Raw genomic sequence first — 10,699 nt, forward strand, 5'->3', positions numbered from 1 at the left:
CCAGGCGGGAGGGGTGGTACCACCGGATTTTTCAATGGGGTGGGCGTGGCCTGAGGCGCCCAATGGGAGGGCGCGGTAGGGAATTCAAACTGACAGGTGGGAGCGTGGCCGTTGGTGCCGGACCGGGACCGAGACCGGGATTGGGATCGGTACAGGGACCAGGATCGGACCGGGACAGGCACAGGGACAGGATCGGGACAGGGACAGGATCGGACCGGACCGGGTCCCAGCCATGTCATCCACCGGCTGCACCTTCGCGGACCGGTGCGTGACCGTGCTGTGCTGCCGGTTCTGCCGGCAGGTGCTGAGCTGGCGGGGGATGCAGGCGGTGCTGCTGGCCGGCACCGACACCGACACCGCCCTCTACTCCACCGACATGCCGCCCTCGGGGTAAGCACCGGGAACGGAGAAAGGCTGGGTTCGACCGGGGACGGGGTCATGCCAGCCCCGAGGGACACGGAACCCGCTGTCACCGGGAGAACGGGGCTGCAGTGTGCTGGTGCTCACAGGGCTCCCAGGACAGGGGAGAGATGAGAATCCTGACCCCATGTTTCAGAAGGCTGATTATAATATAATATAATATAATATAATATAATATAATATAATATAATATAATATAATATAATATAATATAATATAATATAATATAATATAATAAATATAATATAATATAATATAATAAATATAATATAATATAATATAATATAATATTTATATTATTATGTTATATTAATGATATATTATATTGTTAGTGTATTACATTGTTAATATATTATATTATTAATATATTATGTTATAATTATATTATCATATAATATAATTATATACTATGTTTTAGATAATATTTTATATATTATATATGTACTACATAATTATATTATAAGAAAATTATATACTAAAACTATACTAAAAGAATAGAAGAGAGGATTTCATCAGAAGGCTTGAAAGGAATGATAATAAAAACTTGTGACTGACCAGAGAGTCCAAGACAGCCGGACTATGATTGGCCATTAATTAAAGACAATCAAAGATGCACCTGTTGCATTCCACAGCAGCAGATAATAATTTTTTACATTTAATTTCTGAGGCCTCTCAGCTTCTCAGGAGAATCCTAGCAAAAGGATTTTTCATAAAAGGTGTCTGTGACACTGCAGAGCACGGGACACCCCATCCCTGCATCCCAGCAAAAACTGAGGCTGTGCCATGCAGGGCCACCCAAAATTTGAATTTATTCCATCCCTAGGGATGACACAGGCTCAGCAGGCACGGGAAGCTCCTCCTGCTCGTTCCCAAAGCGAGGATTAGAATTTGAAATAAAGATCCACAAACAGAACAAACCTGATCTGTCACTGCTGCCGGGGCTCTGGGCTCAGCTTTCCCAGAGACAGATTTGAATAGCAAGGAAATCAGGTTGTGAAATGACATGGTAATCAGAAAGTATGGGTTGCGGAGGAGATAAGCAATCACAGCTTTGGGGTTGGACATCCCCGAGGTTTTGTTCTGTTTCTGAGCTGGGATTTGGCAGCAGTGTCCTCTGATGGCAGTGCCACACTGAGCACCAGGGCTCTGGCATCTCCTGGGATCCTCTTTGCAGCATCTCTGCACCTGAGGATGCTCCTAAACATGCGCTGGGAAGCCTCTAGCATCTTTATTTGTTAAGACTTTCAGGTTTTCAGCACCAAACTCTGCTTTTCTGGGCTATTTTAAGAGCATTTTTGATACTCATGCAATGCCACGTGGAAATTTGAATTCTCAAATTTTAAATTTCCTTGTGAGTGGGGCTGACAGTCATAAGGAAAGTAGAATAATGTGGTTTAAACCACCCAGCACCAATGGCAGCATAATATTAATTATAATAATGATAATAATAATAATAATAAGAAGAAGCCAGGTCTGTGCTCAGATCTCAAAGTTTTCTGCTCTGGCTCTGGGATCTCCTGCTCTTTGCAGCTCCTCTGCACCTGAGGATGCTCCTAAACATGCACTGGGAAGCCTCTTGGAGCATTTCTGTTTTATTTCTCAATACTTTCAAGGTTTCAGCACCAAACTCTGCTTTTCTGGGCTATTTTAAGAGGATTTTTGATACTCGTGCAATGCCACGTTGGTCTCTTATTAAAGTTTCCATATGAGTGGGGCTGAGAGTCATAAGGAAAGTAGAATAATGTGGTTTAAATCACTCAGGACCAATGGGAGCATGATATTATTGATATTAATGATATTATTAAGAAGAAGAAGAAGCCAGGTCTGGCAGAGCTCAAAACTCAAAGTTTTCTGCTCTGGCATCTCCTGCTCTTTGCAGCATCTCTGCACCTGAGGATGCTCCTAAACATGCTCTGGGAAGCCTCTTACATCTTTATTTGTTAATACTTTCAGGTTTTCAGCACCAAACTCTGCTTTTCTGGGCTATTTTAAGAGGATTTTTGATACTCGTGCAATGCCACGTGGAAATTTGAATTGTCGAATTGAAATTTCCATGTGAGTGGGGCTGAGAGTCATAAGGAAAGTAGAATAACGTGGTTTAAACCACCCAGCACCAATGGCAGCATAATAATAATGATATTAATGATGATAATAATAATAATAAGAAGAAGCCAGGTCTGGCAGAGCTCAAAGTTTTCTGCTCTGGCTCTGGGATCTCCTGCTCTTTGCAGCATCTCTGCACCTGCTCCTAAATATGCACTGGGAAGCCTCTTGGAGCATTTCCATTTTTATTTGTCCATACTTTCAGGGTTTCAGCACCAAACTCTGCTTTTCTGGGCTATTTTAAGAGGATTTTTGATACTCGTGCAATGTCACGTGGTGACAATTCAGATTTCCATGCGAGTGGGGCTGAGAGTCATAAGGAAAGTAGAATAACGTGGTTTAAACCACCCAGGACCAATGGCAGCATAATTTTAATTGTAATAATGATAATAATAATAATAAGAAGAAGAAGAAGCCAGGTCTGGCAGAGCTCAAACTGAAAGTTTTCTGGCTCTGGGATCTCCTGCTCTTTGCAGCTCCTCTGCACCTCAGGATGCTCCTAAATATGCACTGGGAAGCCTCTTGGAGCATTTCTGTTTTATTTCTCAACCCTTTCAAGGTTTCAGCACCAAACTCTGCTTTTCTGGGCTATTTTAAGAAGATTTTTGATACTCGTGCAATGCCACGTGGTGACAATTCAGATTTCCATGCGAGTGGGGCTGAGAGTCATAAGGAAAGTAGAATAACGTGGTTTAAACCACCCAGCACCAATGGCAGCATGATAATAATGATATTGATGATAATAATAATAATAAGCCAGGTCTGGCACAGCTCAGAACTCAAAATTTTCTGCTCTGGCATCTCCTGCTCTTTGCAGCATCTCTGCACCTGAGGATGCTCCTAAACATGCACTGGGAAGCCTCTTGGAGCATTTCTGTTTTATTTCTCAACACTTTCAGGGTTTCAGCACCAAACTCTGCTTTTCTGGGCTATTTTAAGAGGATTTTTGATACTCGTGCAATGTCACGTGGTGACAATTCAAATTTCCATGTGAGTCTCATAAGGAAAGTAGAATAACGTGGTTTAAACCACCCTGGACGAGCAGCAGCATCGCTTTGTGGTGACTTCAGCCCGGTGTCACTGTGACCGCCACAAACCCAGAGTTTTGTGCGTTTCCTTCCCGCCAGAGCCGTGGATTTCACCGGGAGCTGCCGCTTCAGCGAGCTGTGCGCGTGCAGGGTGAGGAGCATCGCCTGCCTGACGTGGTGAGCTCGCCCACGGCCACCCCTGCGTGTCCCAGCCCCTCCGTGTGTCCCCTCCCGGGTCACCTCCTGCACATTCAATGCTGCTGCGTTGAAAATCAGCTTTTCTGCGAGCCCCCGGTGGGAATGTGACGGCGTTTTCAGGAGGATGAGTCTGCTGGAAGCTTCTGTGCCGCCTGCCCTGTTATGTTTGTTTAATTATTTTATCAAAAAAAAAAAAACTAAACCATATTTAAGGTAGCAACGATTTTAATTAAATAGTTTAGAAAATATATAAATAAGGGATAATTTGGTTTAAGTAATAGCGCATAAGCAAAAACAACCGCGGGGTACGGAGGGCAGGGTTCTTGATTCTTGCTACTTCACGTATAAGCTTGCTAAGTAAAAGTTACTCTTTATATGCTATGTGTCAATTTTATCTCTGCTTATTTTAGGTTTGTTACTTTTTTGTTTCTGCTTTCGTTACTACTTTTCCTACTACTCGGTTTGGTGGTCGCACAAGTCTTTGGGGGTCGTCACTGATGAAGGCCCTGTAGTCTTCCTCGTTGTCTTTTAATTCACTTTTGGGTTACACATGCGCACCAAGCCAGTACAATGTAAGCCAAGACTAACGTATCACTGCATCTGCATATCAAAGCAATAATTAGCATTTTCTTGGACTTAACCAGGTTCTTGGTCATTTTTAGCAACTGTATCTTCAGCTTCTTTCCTGTGGTCTTTGAGAACATCTGCTGGGAAGGGGGGGTGGGTGGAGCTCTTCTTTTTTCTTTCTTCTTTGGCATTACAACTTTTAACTATGAACTGTTTTGTTATTCTCAAATATTAGTTACTGCATCAATATTAATTACTGTTTCAATTTTTATCGGCACGAATCATACCTATTTATCACAGCCCGATGCAGTGTGTGCCTCAGCACTGAGGTTTCCCTGTGAACAAGGCCCCAGCAAGGAGCAGTTACTCATTCCCTAATTAATGGAGCATCCTCTTGGCAGGTTGGGGTGTTGGGAGCAGATGGAGCATGCTGTCGTGGAGTTCTTGGAGTTCTTTTCTCCTCCTTAATAATGCCTATTTGATATTTAAGGGTGGAAACAACAACTCGCAAAGAGCTCACAGTTATCCAAGAGGATTCCTTCAGCTCCCTGATGGAGATTTTTACTTTTGTCAGATTTGAACAAATGGGGGGGTGTGATAGGGAGAGAGAATTCTTTCTGAGAGAATTCTTTCCATTCCCTGATGGAGATTTTTACTTTTGTCAGATTTGAACAAATGGGAGGTTGTGATAGGGAGAGAGAATTGTTTCTGAGAGAATTCTTTCAGCTCCCTGATGGAGATTTTTACTTTTGTCAGATTTGAACAAATGGGGGGTTGTGATAGGGAGAGAGAATTGTTTCAGCTCCCTGATGGAGATTTTTACCTTTCTCAGATTTAAACAATTAGGGGATGTGATAAGGAGAGAAAACTCTTTCTGAGAGAATTCTTTCCATTCCCTGATGGAGATTTTTACTTTTCTCAGATTTGAACAGTTGGGAGGTGTGATAGAGATAATTCTTTCTGAGATAATTCTTTCAGCTCCCTGATGGAGATTTTTACCTTTCTTAGATTTAAACAATTAGGGGGTGTGATAGGGACACAATATTTTGGTTTTTAGGTAGAAGTAGAGAAACAGAAATATCTCACCAGAGCACATGAAAATGGATAAATGGTGGTTATGGTTTCAGCCTAGGAGAGTGGACAAAGGTCAATAATCTGTCCCAGAGCAGCTGTGGCTGCCCCATCCCCATCCCTGCAGTGTCCAAGGCCAGGTTGGAGCATCCTGGGATGGTGGAAGATGTCCCTGCCCATCTGGATGAGATTTAAGGTCCTTTCCAAGCCAAACCATTCCATAATTCTCATTTTCATCACTCCTGCTGCTGGCAGCCTCCTGTGCACAGTGTACAGGTGGATTTTGGGTGTGGGGAATTCTCTGCTGGCTGGAATCACTGCCCTTCCAAAGGAAAACAAATACAGAAATCCTCCAGCATTTGTTGGTATGTAAACTAATCTGGGTTACACAATTTAGGTTACTAAACGCTTCTCTGTGTGCCAAAGATCCAAAACTCAGATATTCTGTAACTCCCAACAGATGTTCCCTAAATATTTCAGATGCTTGTTTCACCCCGTTCCCTTAACCCCATCAAAACAGCAGCGTTGCATAAAGCCCTGGCACTGGGAATGTTTAACAAATGTTTAAATGTTTGGAGCTGGGAAAAGCCACCAAGATCCCTCTTTGTCCCCAGGTTCACTCTTTTCCTTGCCTTTTCCAGTGGGAATGTTGTTGGCTACCACGTCATCTGTCCCTGCAAGCCCTGCCTGCTGTCCTGCAACAACGGGCACCTCTGGATGTTCCACAGCCAGGCCGTGCTGGGCATCAACAGGCTGGACCCTTCTGGTGAGGGACAGCTTGGCTTCCTTCCTTTCCCTCAAATCCTCATCCCCTTTCCCTTTTCCTTTCCCTCAAATCCTCATCCCCTTTCCCTTGGCTTCCTTCCTTTCCTTAAAATCCTCATCCCCTTTCCCTTTCCCTCAAATCCTCATCCCCTTTCCCTTTTCCTTTCCCTCAAATCTTCATCCCCTTTCCCTTGGCTTCTTTCTCTTTCCCTAAAATCCTCATCCCCTTTCCCTTGGCTTCCTTCCTTTCCCTAAAATCCTCATCCCCTTTTCCTTGGCTTCCTTCCTTTTCCTCAAATCCTCGTCCCCTTTCCTTTGGCTTCTTTCCCTCTCCTTAAATCCTCATCCCCTTTCCCTTGGCTTCCTTCCCTTTTCTTTAAAATCCTCATCCCCTTTCCCTTGGCTTCCTTCCTTTCCCTAAAATCCTCATCCCCTTTCCCTTGGCTTCCTTCCTTTCCCTCAAATCCTCATCCCCTTTCCCTTGGCTTCCTTCCTTTCCCTCAAATCCTCATCCTCCATCACAGAATCACAGAATCACCAGGTTGGGAGAGACCTTCAAGATCATCAAGTCCAACCCAGCCCCAACCCCTCAACTCAGCCCTGGCACCCAAACTTGTTTCAAACACCCCCAGGGATGGGGACTCCGCCACCTCCTCAGTCCCTGGGAATTCCAAAATTCACAGAATTCCCTGAATTCACAGAATGACCAGGTTGGAAGAGACCTTCAAAATCATCAAATCCATCCAGCCCCAGCCCCTCAGCTCACCCCTGGCACCCAGTGCCAATCCAGGCTCGGTTAAACACCCCCAGGGATGGGGACTCCACCACCTCCCCTGGCAGAACATTCCAGAGCTTTATTGCCAGATTATGCTCTTTTCTGACTCACAGATGGGGCAGCTGAGAGACATTTTAAAAACTTTTATTCCATTTTCAGTCTCATGTGAAGGGTGAGACAACACAGATGTTGTAATTCACACCATCACAATCAGAAATTAACTATTTCCTAATTACAACACTCATACATTATAAGCCTTTCTTGGCCTATCAGCTTTTGCCACACTGTGCTGTAAATGCCTCATTCTACAAATTCATTTCCCACACTTTATCACCCTTTCTGTAAAACACTTTTCCATATAATATAATATAATATAATATAATCACACAAACTTAAAGTACCGCATCCTTAACTTCTTGTTTACCTTTGCAACGACTTTTATTTTTTCTGTATCTTAAACTCTAAAACTTTAAACTTTCTTCCTCTTAATGTGTTAACAGAAACAATATTTGTTATATTATTAGTATATAATTGTTATATAATTATATATAATGTTACCTTTTTAATAATATTTAAGATATGTTAAATTTTATATGTTAATATATTTATATGGAATGTTATATATAATGTAATATAATGTAATATAATAGTATATAATATAATAGTAGTATATAATATACTAGTATATAATATAATAGTATATAATAGTATGTTATATATATTATAGTATGTATATTATAGTATTTATATTATATTATATTATATTATATTATATTATATTATATTATATTATATTATATTATATTATATTACATTATATGTTATATTAATTTTATAATATTACTTCTGTAATTATTTTTATATTAATTTTATATAACTATAATATATTTTAAATAATTTTATATATTTCTATAAGTATATAATAATATATTTACATAAATATATAAATATTTATCCTATGACTTTGGCTGAAAAAATAAACAACAACACTCCCAAGCTCACTTTGAAGGAAGATAGAAAATAGATTTATTCACTACGAACATGACTTCTGGCTTTTGCAGGGATTATTTTCTCTCAAAATAAACAGTTGAGCAACTTAAAAATAAGTTCACAACCCAAAAATATCTTTATTTTTCCCCCTCCTTTGTCTCCTTCCCGCCAGGTGTGGATGTTTTGCTGTGGGGGAACCTGCCAGCTCTGGAGGAGAGCACAGAGGGGGACACGTCCTGCGCCTCCGAGGAGGAGTTCATCAGATGAATTCCACCTGCAGCACCTTCCCTGCCTCTTTGCTTTGGATTGGTTTCATTTCACCCGCTGGCTCATCAGAGCTTAAACAGCAAGAAAAAAAAAAAAATCAGAAAATCTGGGGAAAAAAAAAAAATCAAAAAAATTGGATTTTTCTTGCTCTTCCCCTGAATCTGCCTGAGCAGATCCACCTTGGAAATGCCAGCACAAAGTGCATTTACTGAGCTCTGTTGTGCTTTTTATTCTTAACCCTCAACAGCTGATAATCCTTTATTTCTTCTTCCCCAAAGCACTTTGCACAGAGCAAAACCTCTCAGCTGCTCTTCTCAGTTCAAAGGAATTTTCAGGAATAATCACCCAGGTCTGGCAGAGCTCAAAACTCCAAATTTTCTGCTCTGGCTCTGGGATCTGCTGCTCTTTGCAGCTCCTCTGCACCTCAGGATGCTCCTAAATATGCCCTGGGAAGCCTCTTGGAGCATTTCCAGCTTTATATTTCAATACTTTCAGGGTTTCAGCACCAAAATTTTGCTTTTCTGGGCTGTTTTAAGAGCATTTTTGATACTCATGCAATGTCACATGGGTCTGTTATTAAAGTTTCCATATCAGGGGGGCTGAGAGTCAGAAGGAAAATAATAAAACCACGTTTGATTATTATTATTATTATTATTATTAATAATAATAATAATAATAATAATAATAATAATAATAATAATAATAATAATAATAATACCATGTTTTATTATCCTCGTTTAAAACCATCCAGGACCAATGGCAGCATAATAATAACATTAATAATAATAGTAATAGGAGTTCTGTCTCTACAGAGATCAAGTTGATGGTTTTTCTCCCTGATAAATCCTAAATTTGCAGTTTCTTACTAGTACTTCAAGGCTACAATGGAGTTTTTCTTCAGGGCAGCAAAAAACCCCATCCACTTTCATATATATATATATATTTTTATTTTTTTTTTTTCCCTCTCCAAAACAAAACTCAGTCATGAAATTAGGTCTTTTTAGAGAAAGCCAGAAAAATCAAAGTTAAATATTTGGTGTTCATGCCTAATTTCCCATCCTGAGGTGCACAGACAATCCGGTTCCTGTAGGCGATGAATTCAAAGCTCATTTTCTGAGCTGTTAACAAACCATCACGTTTAATTTCTGAACTAATTCTGTCCCCTTCAGCTGCTCACCTGAAGGCCACCAATAAAAAATTCCAGATAAAAAATCATATCAGAGATCAGAGGGAACTTTTAAATGTGGATTGATGCTGAATAAATCTCTCTGTAGGCTCCTGTGATACTTGAAAGGGGTGCAATGAATTGTCTCAGTATTTTTACTGCTCATTATCCATTTCTTAATTAATGGCACTACCTCTTCTGCACTGTTTAAATGTGTATTGTGTATATTTGTATGTGTGTGTCTTGTTTTGAATTCCTGTGTTGTGTCTGCCCAGGAAATAAAAGCTTTGGACTCTGGAGTCTTCAGGGCTGTCATAAATGTGGATGTGGAATGATATCACATAATCAAAACAATAAAACAGCAGCTTGGATTAAAAGAGTAGAATAATGAGGGTTTTAGTGTTATGAATTTGTTTTAGACAACCCCAAAATGGATTCACTGACAAGCCTGACAGTTTCTCAGTCTCAGTTAACCCTTTATAACTCAATATCCCAATTTCTGCCAGGTTCCTGTGATCACTACAGCATCAAGCTGCCAAGGTGACACCTCAAAATTTAATTTTTTTTTTTTTTCCAGCAGAATTCACGAGCCAAAAATAAATCTGATTATTTTTGCATAAGCACCACAACCGTTCAAGCCTAATTGTGCCTGTTGCCTCCTCCCCAGCACTTGTCATTTGTGACCTTCAGCACTCTGAGTCAGCAGCTCCTCTCCCACAGGGATGCAGGGGATGAATTCCTCATCAAATCCATAATTCTGGGTTTTTATTTTTGCTCCCCATCTGCACACACAGAACTGGAAGTTCTGCCATGAGCTCGCTCCAACAGGCCTGTGCAATTAAAGCAGCTCACCTCGTCAGCTGGTGAGCCAGACCTTAATTCTGGAAATTAAGAATGAGGCAGCTTTTGAAGGAGTTCAGTCCTTGATTTCTGACAATAAAGAAGTTGTAGGTATTGTACACAAAGCATGCAAATATCCCCTATTGCCCCAGCTGTCATGGATGTCACCAGGGTAATCAATCACGTCCAGGGCTGCCTGAAATTAAAAAAATATCTGATGAGCAGTTTGTGTTAAAGCCACAGCAGCTCATTCCCAGAGTTCGGGGCTGTTCCCAAGGATCACCAGGGTTATGGACAGATTGAACCCCAAACTGGCACAAAACCAGATCAGAAACACTCCCAGGTCCTTCACCCCACCCAAAGCTGTGTTTGGAATAAAGAGCTCAGCTCTCTGCTTTGTTTTCTCTCTGGTTTTTGAAGGTGTTGGTGCTCCCTGCAATCTGCTGAGCATCCCTTGGAGGGTTTTGTGTGTAAAAACACCAGGACAGGTAATGGAGAGACACAGGATGG

At 41.2% G+C, this 10,699-nt stretch overlaps 1 protein-coding gene across 1 annotated transcript; it reads left to right on the forward strand.

The window, feature by feature from the left end:
• The first annotated feature begins 76 nt into the window (after positions 1 to 76).
• Positions 77 to 9,720, forward strand: FAM72A (family with sequence similarity 72 member A). Its single transcript, XM_074528297.1, has 4 exons — positions 77 to 390; positions 3,651 to 3,728; positions 6,029 to 6,153; positions 8,090 to 9,720. Exons 1-4 carry the CDS (start codon positions 233 to 235, stop codon positions 8,182 to 8,184), a joined length of 456 nt encoding a protein of 151 aa, XP_074384398.1. The 5' UTR covers positions 77 to 232; the 3' UTR covers positions 8,185 to 9,720.
• Positions 9,721 to 10,699: the final 979 nt, after the last annotated feature.

Source organism: Zonotrichia albicollis, chromosome 28, assembly GCF_047830755.1.
Source record: "Zonotrichia albicollis isolate bZonAlb1 chromosome 28, bZonAlb1.hap1, whole genome shotgun sequence".
In the NCBI taxonomy this organism is placed as follows: Eukaryota; Metazoa; Chordata; class Aves; order Passeriformes; family Passerellidae; genus Zonotrichia; species Zonotrichia albicollis.